Genomic DNA, 20098 nt, shown 5'->3' with positions numbered 1-20098 from the left:
TTGATGGGTATCTGAGTAGTCAGGGCATCAAAGGTTACGGTGAGAAGGCGGGGGAATGGGACTAAAGGGGAGATTGGATCAGCTCACGATGAAATGGCAGAGCAGACTCGATGGGCCGAATGGCCGACTTCTGCTCCTTTGTCTTATGGTCTTACAGTCTTATTATTTTCTAAATGGAGAGAAAATACAAAAAACTGAGGTGCAAAGGGAATTGGAAGCCCTTGTGCAGGATTCTCTGAAGGTTAATTTGCAGGTTGAGTCGGTGGTGAGGAAGGCAAATGCAATGTTAGCATTCATTTCAATAGGACTGGAATATAAAAACTTATAAAGAACTGGTGAGGCCTCACTTGGAGTATTCTGAGCAGTTGTACGCCCCTCATCTTAGAAAGGATGTGCTGAAACTGGAGAGGGGTCAAAGGAGGCTCACAGAGGTATTCCCAGGACTTAACGGTTTGTCGTATGAAGAGCGTTTGATGACTCTAGGCCTTTACTCACTGGAATTCAGAAGAATGAGAGGTGACCTCATTAAATACTGAAAGGCCTTGATCGAGTGGATGTGGAGAGGATGTTTCCTATAGTGGGGGAGTCTAGGACCAGAGGGCACAGATAGAGTGGATGTGGAGAGGATGTTTCCTGTAGTGGGGGAATCTAGGACCAGAGGACACAGATAGAGTGGATGTGGAGAGGATGTTTCCAGTAGTGGGGGAGTCTAGGACCAGAGGGCACAGATAGAGTGGATGTGGAGAGGATGTTTCCTGTAGTGGGGGAGTCTAGGACCAGAGGACACAGATAGAGTGGATGTGGAGAGGATGTTTCCTATAGTGGGGGAGTCTAGGACCAGAGGGCACAGATAGAGTGGATGTGGAGAGGATGTTTCCTGTAGTGGGGGAGTCTAGGACCAGAGGACACAGATAGAGTGGATGTGGAGAGGATGTTTCCTATAGTGGGGGAGTCTAGGACCAGAGGGGACAGATAGAGTGGATGTGGAGAGGATGTTTCCTGTAGTGGGGGAGTCTAAACCAGAGGACACAGATAGAGTGGATGTGGAGAGGATGTTTCCTGTAGTGGGGGAGTCTAGGACCAGAGGACACAGATAGAGTGGATGTGGAGAGGATGTTTCCTGTAGTGGGGGAGTCTAGGACCAGAGGACACAGATAGAGTGGATGTGGAGAGGATGTTTCCTGTAGTGGGGGAGTCTAGGACCAGAGGACACAGATAGAGTGGATGTGGAGAGGATGTTTCCTATCGTTGGGGAGTCTGGGACCAGAGGACACAGATAGAGTGGATGTGGAGAGGATGTTTCCTATCGTTGGGGAGTCTGGGACCAGAGGACACAGATAGAGTGGATGTGGAGAGGATGTTTCCTATAGTGGGGGAATCTAGGACCAGAGGACACGGATAGAGTGGATGTGGAGAGGATGTTTCCTATAGTGGGGGAGTCTAGGACCAGAGGACACAGATAGAGTGGATGTGGAGAGGATGTTTCCTATCGTTGGGGAGTCTAGGACCAGAGGACGCAGATAGTGTGGATGTGGAGAGGATGTTTCCAGTAGTGGGGGAGTCTAGGACCAGAGGACACAGACAGAGTGGATGTGGAGAGGATGTTTCCTATAGTGGGGGAGTCTAGGACCAGAGGGCACAGATAGAGTGGATGTGGAGAGGATGTTTCCTGTAGTGGGGGAGTCTAGGACCAGAGAACACAGATAGAGTGGATGTGGAGAGGATGTTTCCTATAGTGGGGGAGTCTGGGACCAGAGGACACAGATAGAGTGGATGTGGAGAGGATGTTTCCTATCGTTGGGGAGTCTGAGACCAGAGGACACAGACAGATTCGATGTGGAGAGGATGTTTCCTATAGTGGGGGAGTCTAGGACCAGAGGACACAGATACAGTGGATGTGGAGAGGATGTTTCCTATAGTGGGGGAGTCTGCGACCAGAGGACACAGATAGAGTGGATGTGGAGAGGATGTTTCCTATAGTGGGGGAATCTAGGACCAGAGGACACAGATAGAGTGGATGTGGAGAGGATGTTTCCTATAGTGGGGAAGTCTAGGACCAGAGGACACAGATACAGTGGATGTGGAGAGGATGTTTCCTATAGTGGGGAAGTCTAGGACCAGAGGACACAGATAGAGTGGATGTGGAAAGGATGTTTCCTATAGTGGGGGAGTCTAGGACCAGAGGACACAGATAGAGTGGATGTGGAGAGGATGTTTCCTATAGTGGGAGAGTCTAGGACCAGAGGACACGGATAGAGTGGATGTGGAGAGGATGTTTCCTATAGTGGGGGAGTCTAGGACCAGAGGACACAGCCTCAGAATAGAGGGGCATCCATTTAGAACCGAGATCAGGAGGAATTTCTTTAACCAGAATGGTGAAACTGGAATTCTTTGCCACAGGCAGCTGTGGAGGCCATTTTTAAATGTATATTTAAGGCAGAGGTTGACAGATTCCTGATTGGTCAGGGAATGAAGGGATATGGGGAGGGGAGAAGGCAGGAGACTGGGGCTGAGAGGAAAATTGGATCAGCCATGATGAAATGGTGGAGCAGACTCGATGGGCCAAATGGCCAAATTCTGCTCCTATACCTTATGATTATTATAGTCTTATGATTCTCCTTCACCTTGTCTGCTAGAGTAATTTCACGCCTTTTAGCCCTCCTGATTTCTTTCCTAACTGTCCTCCTCCTTTCTCGTACTCACTTGTCCCTAACTGCCTGTACCTGCTACGCACCTCCTCTTTTTTTCCTGACCAGGGTCTCAATGTCTCTTGAAAGCCCGAGGTTCCCTACACTCATTATATTCTGACAGGCACATACAAACTTTGTTCTTTGAAATGTTGTTTCTGAAGGCCCTTTGCCAGAAAACAGCCCGTCCCAGGCCACACCTGCCAGATCCTTTCTGATCCCATCAAAACTGGCCTCTCGCCAGTTTAGAATCTCTACTGATGCACCAGACCTAACATTTTGCATATTTACGGTACTTTGAAAGTAATGGCATTGTGATTGCCAGATACCAAGTCTTTCCTGTGCAGCCTCATTCCCAAATAGCAGAACACGGGAGGAGAATTAGGCCATTCGGCCCATTGAGTCTGCTCCGCCATTTGACCATCTCTGATTTATTATCCCTCTCAACCATTCTCTCTTCTCTCCATAACCTCTGACTGATCAGCCACCGCTTTAACTGTACCTAATAACTTGGCCTCACAACCATCTGTGACAACAGATTCACCACATTCTACCCAAAGAACTTCCTCTGGTCTTAAAGGATGTCCCTCTATTCTGAGGCTGTTCCCCACTCTCCACATCCACTCTATTACGGCCTTTCAATATTTGATAGGTCTCAATGAGATAACTCCCCCATTCTTCTAAACTCCCGTGAGTACAGGCCCCGAGTCAAACACTCCTCAAACATTAACCCTTTCGATCCTGGGATCATTCTTGTAAACCTCCACAGTACTCTCCCCAATGCCCTATAAAGCCTCAGTCAGCATCACATTTTAGTCTTTTCAAAATGAATGCTAACATTAGACATCCCCCCCCTCCCCCACCACTCCCCAGGGCAGATGGGGATTAAGTGAGGGGCTACTGGAATCACCTTCCCTCCCCTGGGACGGAGATGTCAATGGTTAAATTTGGTAAACTTCTCCCCCTCCCCTAAGCACGGGCATTCTCCCGCACGAGTCCCAGCTCGTAACCTGATCAGAGCAACAGGACTCTCCCCACAGAGTAAAACCCTCCCCATCAGCGAATTCTCCCACACGAGTCCCGGCTTGTAACCTGATCAGAGCAACGGGACTCTCCCCACAGAGTAAACCCTCCCCATCAGCGAATTCAGAGCAATGGGACTCTCAGCATTGCAGAGTAAAACCCTCCCCATCAGCGAATTCAGAGCAATGGGACTCTCAGCATTGCAGAGTAAACCCTCCCCATCAGCGAATTCAGAGCAATGGGACTCTCAGCATTGCAGAGTAAACCCTCCCCATCAGCGAATTCAGAGCAATGGGACTCTCCCCACAGAGTAAAACCCTCCCCATCAGCGAATTCAGAGCAATGGGACTCTCAGCATTGCAGAGTAAAACCCTCCCCATCAGCGAATTCAGAGCAATGGGACTCTCCCCACAGAGTAAAACCCTCCCCATCAGCGAATTCAGAGCAATGGGACTCTCAGCATTGCAGAGTAAAACCCTCCCCATCAGCAAATTCAGAGCAATGGGACTCTCAGCATTGCAGAGTAAACCCTCCCCATCAGCGAATTCAGAGCAATGGGACTCTCCCCACAGAGTAAACCCTCCCCATCAGCGAATTCAGAGCAATGGGACTCTCAGCATTGCAGAGTAAAACCCTCCCCATCAGCGAATTCAGAGCAATGGGACTCTCCCCACAGAGTAAAACCCTCCCCATCAGCGAATTCAGAGCAATGGGACTCTCAGCATTGCAGAGTAAAACCCTCCCCATCAGCGAATTCAGAGCAATGGGACTCTCAGCATTGCAGAGTAAAACCCTCCCCATCAGCGAATTCAGAGCAATGGGACTCTCAGCATTGCAGAGTAACACAGTAAATGCAATCGGGTGCCAGTGGCTGCTGCCCCAGTGAATAGGGTGGGTGAGGCAGTGTACGGTGTGCTGGCCTCATTAATCGGGGAAGAGGTGAAGAGCCGTGAGGGAATGCTGATAACATTAAGGACATTTAAGAAACAGGCACATGGATTTTAGAAAAATGAAGGCTATGTGGGAGGGAAGGACTAGATTGATGTTAGAGTAGGTGAAAAGGTTGGCAGATCATGGTGGGCCAAAGAGTCTGTTTCACACTCTATACCTCAAAAACCATGGTTCCCTAACTCTGTTATCTTTACCTTTAATTCTGACAGGCATTTTGTACTCTCACAATTTCACTTTTGAAGGCCTCCCACTTCCCAACTACACCTTTGCCAGAAAACAGCCTCCGCTCTTACCAGATCCTTAGAATCCATCAAAATTGCCATTCCTCCAATTGAGAATCTCAACCCGAGGACCAGATGGCTGTCTGTGATGTAGTTGACTGGGGAGACTCGCGTCTGTCTGTGATGCAGTTGACTGGGGAGACTCGTGGCTGTCTGTGACGGAGTTGACTGGGGAGACTCGCGTCTGTCTGTGATGCAGTTGACTGGGGAGACTCGTGTCTGTCTGTGATGCAGTTGACTGGGGAGACTCGTGTCTGTCTGTGACGGAGTTGACTGGGGAGACTCGTGGCTGTCTGTGACGGAGTTGACTGGGGAGACTCGCGTCTGTCTGTGACGGAGTTGACTGGGGAGACTCGCGTCTGTCTGTGACGGAGTTGACTGGGGAGACTCGTGGCTGTCTGTGATGCAGTTGACTGGGGAGACTCGTGGCTGTCTGTGACGGAGTTGACTGGGGAGAGTCGCGGCTGTCTGTGATGCAGTTGACTGGGGAGAGTCGCGGCTGTCTGTGATGCAGTTGACTGGGGAGACTCGTGTCTGTCTGAGATGGAGTTGACTGGGGAGAGTCGCGGCTGTCTGTGACGGAGTTGACTGGGGAGACTCGTGGCTGTCTGTGACGGAGTTGACTGGGGAGACTCGTGTCTGTCTGTGACGGAGTTGACTGGGGAGACTCGTGTCTGTCTGTGACGGAGTTGACTGGGGAGACTCGTGGCTGTCTGTGACGGAGTTGACTGGGGAGACTCGTGGCTGTCTGTGACGGAGTTGACTGGGGAGACTCGTGGCTGTCTGTGACGGAGTTGACTGGGGAGACTCGTGGCTGTCTGTGATGCAGTTGACTGGGGAGACTCGTGGCTGTCTGTGATGGAGTTGACTGGGGAGACTCGCGGCTGTCTGTGACGGAGTTGACTGGGGAGACTCGCGGCTGTCTGTGATGCAGTTGACTGGGGAGACTCGTGGCTGTCTGTGACGGAGTTGACTGGGGAGACTCGTGGCTGTCTGTGACGGAGTTGACTGGGGAGACTCGTGGCTGTCTGTGACGGAGTTGACTGGGGAGACTCGTGGCTGTCTGTGACGGAGTTGACTGGGGAGACTCGTGGCTGTCTGTGACGGAGTTGACTGGGGAGACTCGTGGCTGTCTGTGACGGAGTTGACCGGGGAGACTCGTGGCTGTCTGTGACGGAGTTGACCGGGGAGACTCGCGTCTGTCTGTGACGGAGTTGACTGGGGAGAGTCGCGGCTGTCTGTGACGGAGTTGACTGGGGAGACTCGTGTCTGTCTGTGATGCAGTTGACTGGGGAGACTCGTGGCTGTCTGTGATGCAGTTGACTGGGGAGACTCGTGTCTGTCTGTGACGGAGTTGACTGGGGAGACTCGTGGCTGTCTGTGACGGAGTTGATTGGGGAGACTCGTGTCTGTCTGAGATGGAGTTGACTGGGGAGACTCGTGTCTGTCTGTGACGGAGTTGACTGGGGAGACTCGTGTCTGTGACAGAGCGGAGTTCAGGTTTTGAGTTTATGAATTTATTGAGGTCCAGGCCCTTCCGACCCCTGAGCAGTTCCACCCAGCATTCCCCCAATTTTATTCTAGCCTAATCACGGGATAATTCACAATGACCAATTAACTTTGCAGACGGTACAACTTTGGAATGCGGGAGGACACCATGGCAACCGGAGGAATCCCGTGCGTCGCACGCACTCTTTACCGGCAGCGGTGAAATTGAACCCGCTCCCTGGTGCCGTGCTATCTGCAGCTTTATCCAGTCCTGTGCAAGAACCCCTCCACACCAGACAGTGATGAACACTCTCCACGGCACATCTGTAGAAATTTGTGAGCGTCTTTGGTGACGTACCATATCTCAAACTCCCACGGTAATTCGTAATTGCCCAGGACGGACCTTCACGCCCGAGAACGATCTGCAATCTCCCTCTTCAGCTCACAGCTGGAACTCCCCGTCACGATCTTCAGTGCTCCGAGGCAGAATTCCAGGAATCCGATTGATGTGAGAGATCGGAAGGAGGAGCAGGCAGGGACAGGTCCTGCTATCTCCCTGACTCAAGATTCAAGTTAAATGTTATTTCCAGTACACACACGCCAGGAACTCTGGACCTGATGCAGCACAAAATGCTATAATATAAAATGCAATAAATACTCATAGAAAAGGCAGCTCATGGATTGACTGCGTGTCCTTGAAGTGACGCTAGGCACAGGAGTGTCTGTACGCGAGGTGACTCTGACAGGAAAGTAGTGTGGAGGAGTGGGTTAGTGGCAGGAGGTTTTGATCTGCTTGGGTCTGGTGGTCCTGGTGGGAATGCTACGTAGCCTCCTCGCCACTGGGAGCGGGACTCTGCTGACAGCAAGCAAAGACACAGCTTGAACATTCCAGTCACAACCCCTCGCACACTCCACAGAGAGAGCGAGAGTCCCGCAAACAAGGCACAGTGAAGACAGACAGACTGCCGGCTAATCGCACCACTTCACTACCTGCACAGATCACAAATAGGGCAAAGCGCATCGCAGTCTGAGTACGTATGTATGTCACCAAATACATCTGGGATTCACTGCGGCGCACATTCACAATTACTGAGCACCTCTCACGCAAATGATGCTCAAAGTGCTTTGGGATCAAAGAAAAAATGTTCGTTAAAGGAGGAATAAATAAACAGGTCTAGAGCTGATAACGGAGCCTGCTAGCTTTAGGTACTGAGTTACAGTTTTAGCGCATAGTTCAATAAAGCTGAATTATCTTTTGAGGGAGATAGTTTAAATTTAGAGACCGGTGGAAGATGACCTGAGAGATCAAACAAGACTATTAAACGAAAATGACTCTGTGATGTACTCAGTCCCAGATTGTCGAGAACTTTAAAATCAATTTTGAAAGATACAGAAAGCCAAAGCGGATGGCTTATTGATGGGAGTGGGAGTATGGAGGGGAGACACCTGTTCCCTCATCATAATTTTGTTTGCATGTCTAGCAATGAGTTGAAGTTTGTCAACAGATTGCTTTGCCAAGTGCATTGCAGTAATCTCGACTGCTTGATGTAAAGGCGTTTCTCAGCACGATGACATGAGAGAAACAAACGTACTCTCCCTTCGCAATGCACTGGATTCCAGTTAACTTTGCCTTCAGTTCATCAGGGCACTTGTTTATTTGGGACGACTCTTTAAAATGAAAACTAATAATGAGAATGGCCAGGATTCCTTTTCTTTATTTAGGAGCTGTGCTGCTTAACTGGGGAAACAGCAGTCACGTGCGCTTGTGTGGGCATTAGTCAGAACTCCGTGCTCAGAGCAAACAGCTTTTCAAACACGTCAGCTGTGTGTGTTTGTGTTCAAAAAGCAGAAATGTTTGTCACTGCTAGTCAGTCAGAAGTAAGCGGCAACCAAGACACCTCAGAACTGTTTTGCTCACCACGGTTTCAGGCTTCAGAACACCAGGAACAGCCGGGAGTGAAAATGAAACAATTTCAACGCTTCAGCAAGTTAGGAGCTATGAAGAATTAGAAGGCATTGACAATGAAAATGAAGATTTGGAGGTTGAAAGCATTGTATGAAGGCAGTGCATTGTCTGAGCTGATTGTGTTCATTTACAGTCGAACACGGCAGCATACGCTGGATGAATTCCTCTGTCGGTAGCTATCAGGAACTAATTCACAGTTTTATAGTTCTGAAAGTATCGGTAGTGTTCAACGTATTTCATTTAAATATACAAACTGTTACTCCACAAGACCATAAGAGACAGGAGAAGAGTTAGGCCAATTGGTCCATTAAATGTGCCCTGAGCCATCTCCCTCTCAACCCTACCCACCTGCGTTCTCTCTGTAACCATTCACACCCTGGCTAATCAAGAACCTATCAAACTCCACTTTAAATATACTCAACTGCTTGTCCTCCACAGCTCGCTGTGGCAACAAATTCCACAGATTCACCACCACTCTCTGGCTAGTGGATTTCCTCCGCATCTCTGTTCTAAAAGGGGTGACCTTCTATTCTGAGGCCACGTCCTCTCCACATCCACTTTGGTAGATTTCAGTTAGGTCACCCCGATTCTTCTAAATTCCAGGAATTTACAGCCCAGAGCCCTGGAATGCTCTTCATACGGTAACCCTTTCATTCCTGAAATCATTCCGGTGAACACCCTCTGGACCCTCTCCAAAGTCAGCCGTCGGTCCTTAGACAAGGGACTACGTCAGGCCTCGCCAGTGCTTTACCAAGTCTCAGTATCACTGTGTTGCCCTTAAGGCATTCCTTTGGTTTATTACGTTTTTGCTTCAGTAATTCGTTTGTAATTATTTTCTAGTTAAGGTTGTTGAAAATAAATTCTTTGTCTGTGATGTATCGCGGCATGTGATGACGTCACACCCGGTTTCGCCGCGTCCTGTGGGAAAATACCGGTTTGGAGAAACGGGAAGGAAGGGGCTTGTGTGTGCAGGATCAGCGCGAGGAAAGTTTTCTTTCGACGCACTAAGAAACATCACAGAAGCAACGCCGTCAGTTCATGAGATAATCGATATGTTGAAGTAAAAATGTTAACGCTGATTCTGTTAAAAGTAATGACGGTTGATAAAGTTTATTTTCTTTGCTATTGAAAGCGTTGCTGGACAGTTTGTGTTGAAGTGTATTTAAAGCCAGTCGATGGCGTAGGTAGATTCTGACTGTATGTTGTACTTTAATGTAATATAGTTGTTGTAGTTTTACTTTTGCAAGTACTTATGATGTAAATGTGATGTCAAGAAGGAAACAAATACTGTATATATTTTGTATTGTTTTATCAACAGGTTTTCACCATACGTTAATGTGGAAGAGTGAAGAGTATACGGTTAATCTTACTGAGACCCTGCCCTCATTGACTACGGTTTACCTCGGTGTTTAGTTCAGAGTTCTTGCACCTGTACGAGAACACTACAATCACACCCTTGCTTTTATATTCTCATCCTCTCGAAATGAATCCTATCATCCTATTTGCCTTCCTCATCACAGACTCAACCTGCACGTTAAACGATAGGGAATCCTGCACAATCCTCTGAGTTTTGAGTTTTCTCCCCGTTTAGAAAACAGTTTATGCTTTGGTTCCTTCTATCAAAGTCCATGACCATACACTTCCCGACACTGCATTCCATCTACCAGTTCTTTGCCCATTATCTTAATCTGTTTTAGTCCTTCTGCAGCCTCCCTGCTTTCTCAAAACTACCTAACGCTCCAACCTATCTTCGTATTCTCTGCAGACTTAACCATAAACCCATCAAAGCATCACCCAAAATCATTGGCAAACAAGGGAAAAAGAATTGGTCCCGCCCCAGACAACACTAGTCACTGGCAGACAACCAGAAACGGGTTGACCGGACGACCGGAGAACGGGATCGGGCGGGCGGGCGGGACGACCGGAGAACGGGATCGGGCGGGCGGGCGGGACGACCGGAGAACGGGATCGGGCGGACGGGACGACGAGATAACGAGATCCAGTAGACAGCCAGAGACTTTTCCCGGAGCTGACATGGTCAAAACGAGGGGCGATATGAGGAAGGTATAGGGGGTGCTGTCGTAGTGCTACCTCTGGCAGTGGTAGAGGCAGATGCATTATGGACATTTAACTCTTCTACAGATGGAGGTTCATATAGGAGGGCAGGGTTAGATCGATATTGGAGTAGATTAACACAATACCGTGGGCCAAACATTATTGTGCTGCAATGTTCCGTGTCATCATAGGCACTGATTTTCCCACCATCAAGGTCACCTTCAAAAGGCAATGCCTCAGGGAGCCAACATCGAGGTCCCCATCGCCCCGGACACGCCCTCTTCTCACCCTGTTTTAGGAACAGCTTCTCCCCCTCTGCCATCACATTTCTGAGCCTGTCTGCTACTACACATTTCAATTGTTCTCTAACTTGTAGGAACGATTCTTTAAACAGACAAACCATTTCTCAGTGATAGCCAAAGCAGATTCGAGGCTTACCATCAGCCAGAGGAGGAACGTCTGCCTGAAACGGTGACCAGCGCCTTTGGGTGGGGGTTAAAGGCCAACAGAAGGAAAAGGGGGAGGGGGCTACTTCCCGACTTTTGTTCTCCACACTGGGCCCCCACCCAAGGTAGTGCGTTTTCCCCAAAAGGCCAACAGGAACACAGCCGTCATTTGCCCCATTCCCTCCTCACGGGACCCCTCCTCCTTATACTTACAAACTCTGCCGCAAAGAGAGGGTAGTGTGTCCCATCTTCCCCTTTAGCCAGGCAGTGGGGGGGGGGGGGCTTGAGGGTCCACACTCCCAAACCCTTCAAGAGGGCAGCTCACCCACAATATACTGTTGGCCTCACTCCTGCCTCCCCCCATTCACTACCCCTCGCTCAATCTCAATCTGTAGTGCAGTGGTTCGTACAATACCAGCAAACTGGGTCAAATTCCCACTGCGAGGAGTTTGCACATTCTCCCCGTGACCGCGTGGGTTCCCTCCCACAGACCAAAGTGTTCTTTGTAAATTGTCCTGTGATTAGGCTCGGGCAAACTGAAAGACCGCCAGAACGGTTTATTCGACACTCTATCTCAGAACTCAACAAATACCCCCTCCCCGGTTTTCCCCATTCATGGAACAGAGGCCAGTACAGCACCGGAACAGGCCCTTCGGCCCACAACGCTTTGCTTCAACAATTAAATTAGTAATTAAATAGCTAACTATTCTCTGCTGCCTACACAATGTCCATATCCCTACATCTTCCTCACATTCATCCGTCTATCTAAACGTCTCGATAGTCTCTGATGTACCTCCACCCCAGACAGTGCATCCCAGGCCCCCTCCACTCTCCATGTTAAAAAAAACTTGCCCCTTCTTTGAAATTCCCCCCTCACTTCAAATACATGCCCTCTGGTATTAGACATTTCAACCCCTGGAAAAGGATACTCCCTGTCTCTGCCTCTCATAATCTTTAAAAACCTCTCTCACATCTCCCCTCAGCCTCCACCACTCTCGTGACAACAACCCGAGTTTGCCCAAACTCTCGTTCACTGCCCTCTCACTCTCCCCCACATTCACTCCCCCTCCGACCCACCGCCCCTCTTCTTTTCTCCCTCCCACTCTCCCCATTCCACATCTACATACCAGATTGCGGGCCGACCCTCCGTACCGGCGGTCGCCCCAGGACGACCCTTCATCGCCCGCCGCCCCTCCCTACGACACAACAAAAAAAACTTCTGTCCGGCTCTCGGCAAACTTTAGCCACACCCCCGCGCCGGAGGTCCCGCCCTGCGCTTCTCCCATTAGTCCATCCTCAGCCGCGGTTCGTTCATTGGTCCAGCCTTCCGTCCATCAGGTCAAAATCGCATCCAAATCGGGAAAGACAGGGCATTTCTTCACCAATCGGCGGGACGTGGTCAGCTCTCCCTGCGAGAAACTTCCTCCGGCGCATTTCACACTTGGAACATTATAATTGTTTTATGATTATAATTAAACAGATTTAATTTGTAAATTTCAGTTCCCAAAAAGACAAAAAGAAAACGGCAAACACGAGGAAATCTGCAGATGCTGGAAATTCAAACAACAACACACACAAAATGCTGGTGGAGCACAGCAGGCCAGGCAGCATCTATAGGGAGAAGCGCTGTCGACGTTTCCGGCCGAGACTCTTCGTCAGGACCCGACAGGGGAAGAATTAGGCGGTGGGGTGGGGTGTGGGAAGGGAAAGGAGGAGGGGGTTGGCAGGTGAGAGGTGAGACAGTACGGGGAATGTGGGGGGAGAGGGTTGAAGTGAGAATCTGGGAGGTGAGAGGTGAGACAGTACGGGGAATGTGGGGGGAGGGGGAGAGGGTTGAAGTGAGAAGCTGGGAGGTGAGAGGTGAGACGGTACGGGGAATGTGGGGGGAGGGGGAGAGGGTTGAAGTGAGAAGCTGGGAGGTGAGAGGTGAGACAGTACGGGGAATGTGGGGGGAGGGGGAGAGGGTTGAAGTGAGAGGTGAGACGGTACGGGGAATGTGGGGGGAGAGGGTTGAAGTGAGAATCTGGGAGGTGAGAGGTGAGACAGTACGGGGAATGTGGGGGGAGAGGGAGAGGGTTGAAGTGAGAAGCTGGGAGGTGAGAGGTGAGACGGTACGGGGAATGTGGGGGGAGGGAGAGGGTTGAAGTGAGAAGCTGGGAGGTGAGAGGTGAGACAGTACGGGGAATGTGGGGGGAGGGGGAGAGGGTTGAAGTGAGAAGCTGGGAGGTGAGAGGTGAGACGGTACGGGGAATGTGGGGGGAGAGGGTTGAAGTGAGAATCTGGGAGGTGAGAGGTGAGACAGTACGGGGAATGTGGGGGGAGGGGGAGAGGGTTGAAGTGAGAAGCTGGGAGGTGAGAGGTGAGACGGTACGGGGAATGTGGGGGGAGAGGGTTGAAGTGAGAATCTGGGAGGTGAGAGGTGAGACAGTACGGGGAATGTGGGGGGAGAGGGAGAGGGTTGAAGTGGGAAGCTGGGAGGTGAGAGGTGAGACAGTACGGGGAATGTGGGGGGAGGGGGAGAGGGTTGATGTGAGAAGCTGGGAGGTGAGAGGTGAGACGGTACGGGGAATGTGGGGGGAGGGGGAGAGGGTTGAAGTGAGAAGCTGGGAGGTGAGAGGTGAGACGGTACGGGGAATGTGGAGGGAGAGGGTTGAAGTGAGAAGCTGGGAGGTGAGAGGTGAGACGGTACGGGGAATGTGGAGGGAGAGGGTTGAAGTGAGAAGCTGGGAGGTGAGACAGTACGGGGAATGTGGGGGGAGGGGGAGAGGGTTGATGTGAGAAGCTGGGAGGTGAGAGGTGAGACGGTACGAGGAATGTGGGGGGAGGGGGAGAGGGTTGAAGTGAGAAGCTGGGAGGTGAGAGGTGAGACGGTACGGGGAATGTGGAGGGAGAGGGTTGAAGTGAGAAGCTGGGAGGTGAGAGGTGAGACAGTACGGGGAATGTGGGGGGAGAGGGAGAGGGTTGAAGTGAGAAGCTGGGAGGTGAGAGGTGAGACGGTACGGGGAATGTGGAGGGAGAGGGTTGAAGTGAGAAGCTGGGAGGTGAGACAGTACGGGGAATGTGGGGGGAGGGGGAGAGGGTTGATGTGAGAAGCTGGGAGGTGAGAGGTGAGACGGTACGAGGAATGTGGGGGGAGGGGGAGAGGGTTGAAGTGAGAAGCTGGGAGGTGAGAGGTGAGACGGTACGGGGAATGTGGAGGGAGAGGGTTGAAGTGAGAAGCTGGGAGGTGAGAGGTGAGACAGTACGGGGAATGTGGGGGGAGGGGGAGAGGGTTGAAGTGAGAGGTGAGACGGTACGGGGAATGTGGGGGGAGAGGGTTGAAGTGAGAATCTGGGAGGTGAGAGGTGAGACAGTACGGGGAATGTGGGGGGAGAGGGAGAGGGTTGAAGTGAGAAGCTGGGAGGTGAGAGGTGAGACGGTACGGGGAATGTGGGGGGAGGGAGAGGGTTGAAGTGAGAAGCTGGGAGGTGAGAGGTGAGACAGTACGGGGAATGTGGGGGGAGGGGGAGAGGGTTGAAGTGAGAAGCTGGGAGGTGAGAGGTGAGACGGTACGGGGAATGTGGGGGGAGAGGGTTGAAGTGAGAATCTGGGAGGTGAGAGGTGAGACAGTACGGGGAATGTGGGGGGAGGGGGAGAGGGTTGAAGTGAGAAGCTGGGAGGTGAGAGGTGAGACGGTACGGGGAATGTGGGGGGAGAGGGTTGAAGTGAGAATCTGGGAGGTGAGAGGTGAGACAGTACGGGGAATGTGGGGGGAGAGGGAGAGGGTTGAAGTGGGAAGCTGGGAGGTGAGAGGTGAGACAGTACGGGGAATGTGGGGGGAGGGGGAGAGGGTTGATGTGAGAAGCTGGGAGGTGAGAGGTGAGACGGTACGGGGAATGTGGGGGGAGGGGGAGAGGGTTGAAGTGAGAAGCTGGGAGGTGAGAGGTGAGACGGTACGGGGAATGTGGAGGGAGAGGGTTGAAGTGAGAAGCTGGGAGGTGAGAGGTGAGACGGTACGGGGAATGTGGAGGGAGAGGGTTGAAGTGAGAAGCTGGGAGGTGAGACAGTACGGGGAATGTGGGGGGAGGGGGAGAGGGTTGATGTGAGAAGCTGGGAGGTGAGAGGTGAGACGGTACGAGGAATGTGGGGGGAGGGGGAGAGGGTTGAAGTGAGAAGCTGGGAGGTGAGAGGTGAGACGGTACGGGGAATGTGGAGGGAGAGGGTTGAAGTGAGAAGCTGGGAGGTGAGAGGTGAGACAGTACGGGGAATGTGGGGGGAGAGGGAGAGGGTTGAAGTGAGAAGCTGGGAGGTGAGAGGTGAGACGGTACGGGGAATGTGGAGGGAGAGGGTTGAAGTGAGAAGCTGGGAGGTGAGACAGTACGGGGAATGTGGGGGGAGGGGGGAGAGGGTTGATGTGAGAAGCTGGGAGGTGAGAGGTGAGACGGTACGAGGAATGTGGGGGGAGGGGGAGAGGGTTGAAGTGAGAAGCTGGGAGGTGAGAGGTGAGACGGTACGGGGAATGTGGAGGGAGAGGGTTGAAGTGAGAAGCTGGGAGGTGAGAGGTGAGACAGTACGGGGAATGTGGGGGGAGAGGGAGAGGGTTGAAGTGAGAAGCTGGGAGGTGAGAGGTGAGACGGTACGGGGAATGTGGGGGGAGAGGGAGAGGGTTGAAGTGAGAAGCTGGGAGGTGAGAGGTGAGACGGTACGGGGAATGTGGGGGGAGAGGGAGAGGGTTGAAGTGAGAAGCTGGGAGGTGAGAGGTGAGACGGTACGGGGAATGTGGGGGGAGAGGGAGAGGGTTGAAGTGAGAAGCTGGGAGGTGAGAGGTGAGACAGTACGGGGAATGTGGGGGGAGAGGGAGAGGGTTGAAGTGAGAAGCTGGGAGGTGAGAGGTGAGACGGTACGGGGAATGTGGGGGGAGAGGGTTGAAGTGAGAAGCTGGGAGGTGAGAGGTGAGACGGTACGGGGAATGTGGGGGGAGAGGGTTGAAGTGATAAGCTGGGAGGTGAGAGGTGAGACAGTACGGGGAATGTGGGGGGAGAGGGAGAGGGTTGAAGTGAGAAGCTGGGAGGTGAGAGGTGAGACAGAACGGGGAATGTGGGGGGAGAGGGAGAGGGTTGAAGTGAGAAGCTGGGAGGTGAGAGGTGAGACAGTACGGGGAATGTGGGGGGAGGGGGAGAGGGTTGAAGTGAGAAGCTGGGAGGTGAGAGGTGAGACAGTACGGGGAATGTGGGGGGAGGGGGAGAGGGTTGAAGTGAGAAGCTGGGAGGTGAGAGGTGAGACGGTACGGGGAATGTGGGGGGAGAGGGTTGAAGTGAGAAGCTGGGAGGTGAGAGGTGAGACAGTACGGGGAATGTGGGGGGAGCGGGTTGAAGTGAGAAGCTGGGAGGTGAGAGGTGAGACAGTACGGGGAATGTGGGGGGAGAGGGTTGAAGTGAGAAGCTGGGAGGTGAGAGGTGAGACGGTACGGGGAATGTGGGGGGGAGAGGGAGAGGGTTTGAAGTGAGAAGCTGGGAGGTGAGAGGTGAGACGGTACGGGGAATGTGGGGGGAGAGGGTTGAAGTGAGAACCTGGGAGGTGAGAGGTGAGACAGTACGGGGAATGTGGGGGGAGAGGGAGAGGGTTGAAGTGAGAAGCTGGGAGGTGAGAGGTGAGACGGTACGGGGAATGTGGGGGGAGGGGGAGAGGGTTGAAGTGAGAAGCTGGGAGGTGAGAGGTGAGACAGTACGGGGAATGTGGGGGGAGAGGGAGAGGGTTGAAGTGAGAAGCTGGGAGGTGAGAGGTGAGACGGTACGGGGAATGTGGGGGGAGAGGGTTGAAGTGAGAAGATGGGAGGTGAGAGATGAGACGGTACGGGGAATGTGGGGGGAGGGGGAGAGGGTTGATGTGAGAAGCTGGGAGGTGAGAGGTGAGACGGTACGGGGAATGTGGGGGGAGGGGGAGAGGGTTGAAGTGAGAAGCTGGGAGGTGAGAGGTGAGACGGTACGGGGAATGTGGAGGGAGAGGGTTGAAGTGAGAAGCTGGGAGGTGAGAGGTGAGACGGTGCGGGGAATGTGGAGGGAGAGGGTTGAAGTGAGAAGCTGGGAGGTGAGACGGTACGGGGAATGTGGGGGGAGGGTTGAAGTGAGAAGCTGGGAGGTGAGAGGTGAGACGGTGCGGGGAATGTGGAGGGAGAGGGTTGAAGTGAGAAGCTGGGAGGTGAGACGGTACGGGGAATGTGGGGGGAGGGTTGAAGTGAGAAGCTGGGAGGTGAGAGGTGAGACGGTACGGGGAATGTGTGGGGAGGGGGGAGAGGGTTGAAATGAGAAGCTGGGAGGTGAGAGGTGAGACGGTACGGGGAATGTGGGGGGAGAGGGAGAGGGTTGAAGTGAGAAGCTGGGAGGTGAGAGGTGAGACGGTACGGGGAATGTGGGGGGGAGAGGGTTGAAGTGAGAAGCTGGGAGGTGAGAGGTGAGACGGTACGGGGAATGTGGGGGGAGAGGGAGAGGGTTGAAGTGAGAAGCTGGGAGGTGAGAGGTGAGACAGTACGGGGAATGTGGGGGGAGGGGGAGAGGGTTGAAATGAGAAGCTGGGAGGTGAGAGGTGAGACAGTACGGGGAATGTGGGGGGAGAGGGTTGAAGTGAGAAGCTGGGAGGTGAGAGGTGAGACGGTACGGGGAATGTGGGGGGGAGAGGGGAGAGGGTTGAAGTGAGAAGCTGGGAGGTGAGAGGTGAGACGGTACGGGGAATGTGGGGGGAGGGGGAGAGGGTTGAAGTGAGAAGCTGGGAGGTGAGAGGTGAGACAGTACGGGGAATGTGGGGGGAGAGGGTTGAAGTGAGAAGCTGGGAGGTGAGAGGTGAGACGGTACGGGGAATGTGGGGGGAGAGGGAGAGGGTTGAAGTGAGAAGCTGGGAGGTGAGAGGTGAGACGGTACGGGGAATGTGGGGGGAGGGGGAGAGGGTTGAAGTGAGAAGCTGGGAGGTGAGAGGTGAGACGGTACGGGGAATGTGGGGGGGAGAGGGAGAGGGTTGAAGTGAGAAGCTGGGAGGTGAGAGGTGAGACGGTACGGGGAATGTGGGGGGAGAGGGAGAGGGTTGAAGTGAGAAGCTGGGAGGTGAGAGGTGAGACAGTACGGGGAATGTGGGGGGAGGGGGAGAGGGTTGAAGTGAGAAGCTGGGAGGTGAGAGGTGAGACGGTACGGGGAATGTGGGGGGAGGGGGGAGAGGGTTGAAGTGAGAAGCTGGGAGGTGAGAGGTGAGACGGTACGGGGAATGTGGGGGGAGGGGAGAGGGTTGAAGTGAGAAGCTGGGAGGTGAGAGGGTGAGACGGTACGGGGAATGTGGGGGGAGAGGTTGAAGTGAGAAGCTGGAGGTGAGAGGTGAGACAGTACGGGGAATGTGGGGGGAGAGGGAGAGGGTTGAAGTGAGAAGCTGGGAGGTGAGAGGTGAGACGGTACGGGGAATGTGGGGGGGAGAGGGGTTGAAGTGAGAAGATGGGAGGTGAGAGATGAGACGGTACGGGGAATGTGGGGGGAGGGGGAGAGGGTTGATTGTGAGAAGCTGGGAGGTGAGAGGTGAGACGGTACGGGGAATGTGGGGGGAGAGGGGGGAGAGGGTTGAAGTGAGAAGCTGGGAGGTGAGAGGTGAGACGGTGACGGGGAATGTGGGGGGAGGGGAGAGGGTTGAAGTGAGAAGCTGGGAGGTGAGAGGTGAGACGGTACGGGGAATGTGGGGGGGAGGGGGAGAGGGTTGAAGTGAGAAGCTGGGAGGTGAGAGGTGAGACGGTACGGGGAATGTGGGGGGGAGAGGGAGAGGGTTGAAGTGAGAAGCTGGGAGGTGAGAGGTGAGACAGTACGGGGAATGTGGGGGGGAGAGGGAGAGGGTTGAAGTGAGAAGCTGGGAGGTGAGAGGTGAGACAGTACGGGGAATGTGGGGGGAGAGGGAGAGGGTTGAAGTGAGAAGCTGGGAGGTGAGACGGTACGGGGAATGTGGAGGGAGAGGGTTGAAGTGAGAAGCTGGGAGGTGAGAGGTGAGACGGTACGGGGAATGTGGGGGGAGAGGGTTGAAGTGAGAAGCTGGGAGGTGAGAGGTGAGACGGTACGGGGAATGTGGGGGGAGAGGGTTGAAGTGATAAGCTGGGAGGTGAGAGGTGAGACAGTACGGGGAATGTGGGGGGAGAGGGAGAGGGTTGAAGTGAGAAGCTGGGAGGTGAGAGGTGAGACAGAACGGGGAATGTGGGGGGAGAGGGAGAGGGTTGAAGTGAGAAGCTGGGAGGTGAGAGGTGAGACAGTACGGGGAATGTGGGGGGAGGGGGAGAGGGTTGAAGTGAGAAGCTGGGAGGTGAGAGGTGAGACAGAACGGGGAATGTGGGGGGAGAGGGAGAGGGTTGAAGTGAGAAGCTGGGAGGTGAGAGGTGAGACGGTACGGGGAATGTGGAGGGAGAGGGTTGAAGTGAGAAGCTGGGAGGTGAGAGGTGAGACGGTACGGGGAATGTGGAGGGAGAGGGTTGAAGTGAGAAGCTGGGAGGTGAGAGGTGAGACAGTACGGGGAATGTGGGGGGAGAGGGAGAGGGTTGAAGTGAGAAGCTGGGAGGTGAGAGGTGAGACAGTACGGGGAATGTGGGGGGAGAGGGGAGAGGGTTGAAGTGAGAAGCTGGGAGGTGAGACGGTACGGGGAATGTGGAGGGAGAGGGTTGAAGTGAGAAGCTGGGAGGTGAGAGGTGAGACGGTACGGGGAATGTGGGGGGGAGAGGGTTGAAGTGAGAAGCTGGGAGGTGAGAGGTGAGACGGTACGGGGAATGTGGGGGGAGAGGGTTGAAGTGATAAGCTGGGAGGTGAGAGGTGAGACAGTACGGGGGAATGTGGGGGGAGAGGGAGAGGGTTGAAGTGAGAAGCTGGGAGGTGAGAGGTGAGACAGAACGGGGAATGTGGGGGGAGAGGGAGAGGGTTGAAGTGAGAAGCTGGGAGGTGAGAGGTGAGACAGTACGGGGAATGTGGGGGGAGGGGGGAGAGGGTTGAAGTGAGAAGCTGGGAGGTGAGAGGTGAGACAGAACGGGAATGTGGGGGGAGAGGGAGAGGGTTGAAGTGAGAAGCTGGGAGGTGAGAGGTGAGACAGTACGGGGAATGTGGGGGAGGGGGGAGAGGGTTGAAGTGAGAAGCTGGGAGGTGAGAGGTGAGACAGTACGGGGAATGTGGGGGGAGAGGGGAGAGGGTTGAAGTGAGAAGCTGGGAGGTGAGAGGTGAG

The 20098-nt window shown here is 53.4% G+C and overlaps 1 protein-coding gene across 2 annotated transcripts in view; it reads right to left on the bottom strand.

The window, feature by feature from the left end:
- LOC140719922 (uncharacterized) overlaps positions 1-12137 on the bottom strand; it is a 41099-nt gene extending 28962 nt beyond the window's left edge. Inside the window, exon 1 of one of the 2 annotated variants that reach the window (XM_073034847.1) lies at positions 12025-12137. In XM_073034847.1, coding sequence (XP_072890948.1) covers positions 12025-12077 — 53 coding nt within the window. In that variant the 5' untranslated portion in view covers positions 12078-12137. The remainder of the gene's footprint in view (positions 1-12024) is intronic. The other variant, XM_073034850.1, reaches the window with a different exon arrangement.
- Positions 12138-20098: the final 7961 nt, after the last annotated feature.

Source organism: Hemitrygon akajei, chromosome 2, assembly GCF_048418815.1.
Source record: "Hemitrygon akajei chromosome 2, sHemAka1.3, whole genome shotgun sequence".
Lineage (NCBI taxonomy): Eukaryota > Metazoa > Chordata > Chondrichthyes > Myliobatiformes > Dasyatidae > Hemitrygon > Hemitrygon akajei.
Note: the sequence above shows the minus strand (reverse complement) of the source record. Positions and strands in the feature narration are given on the sequence as shown.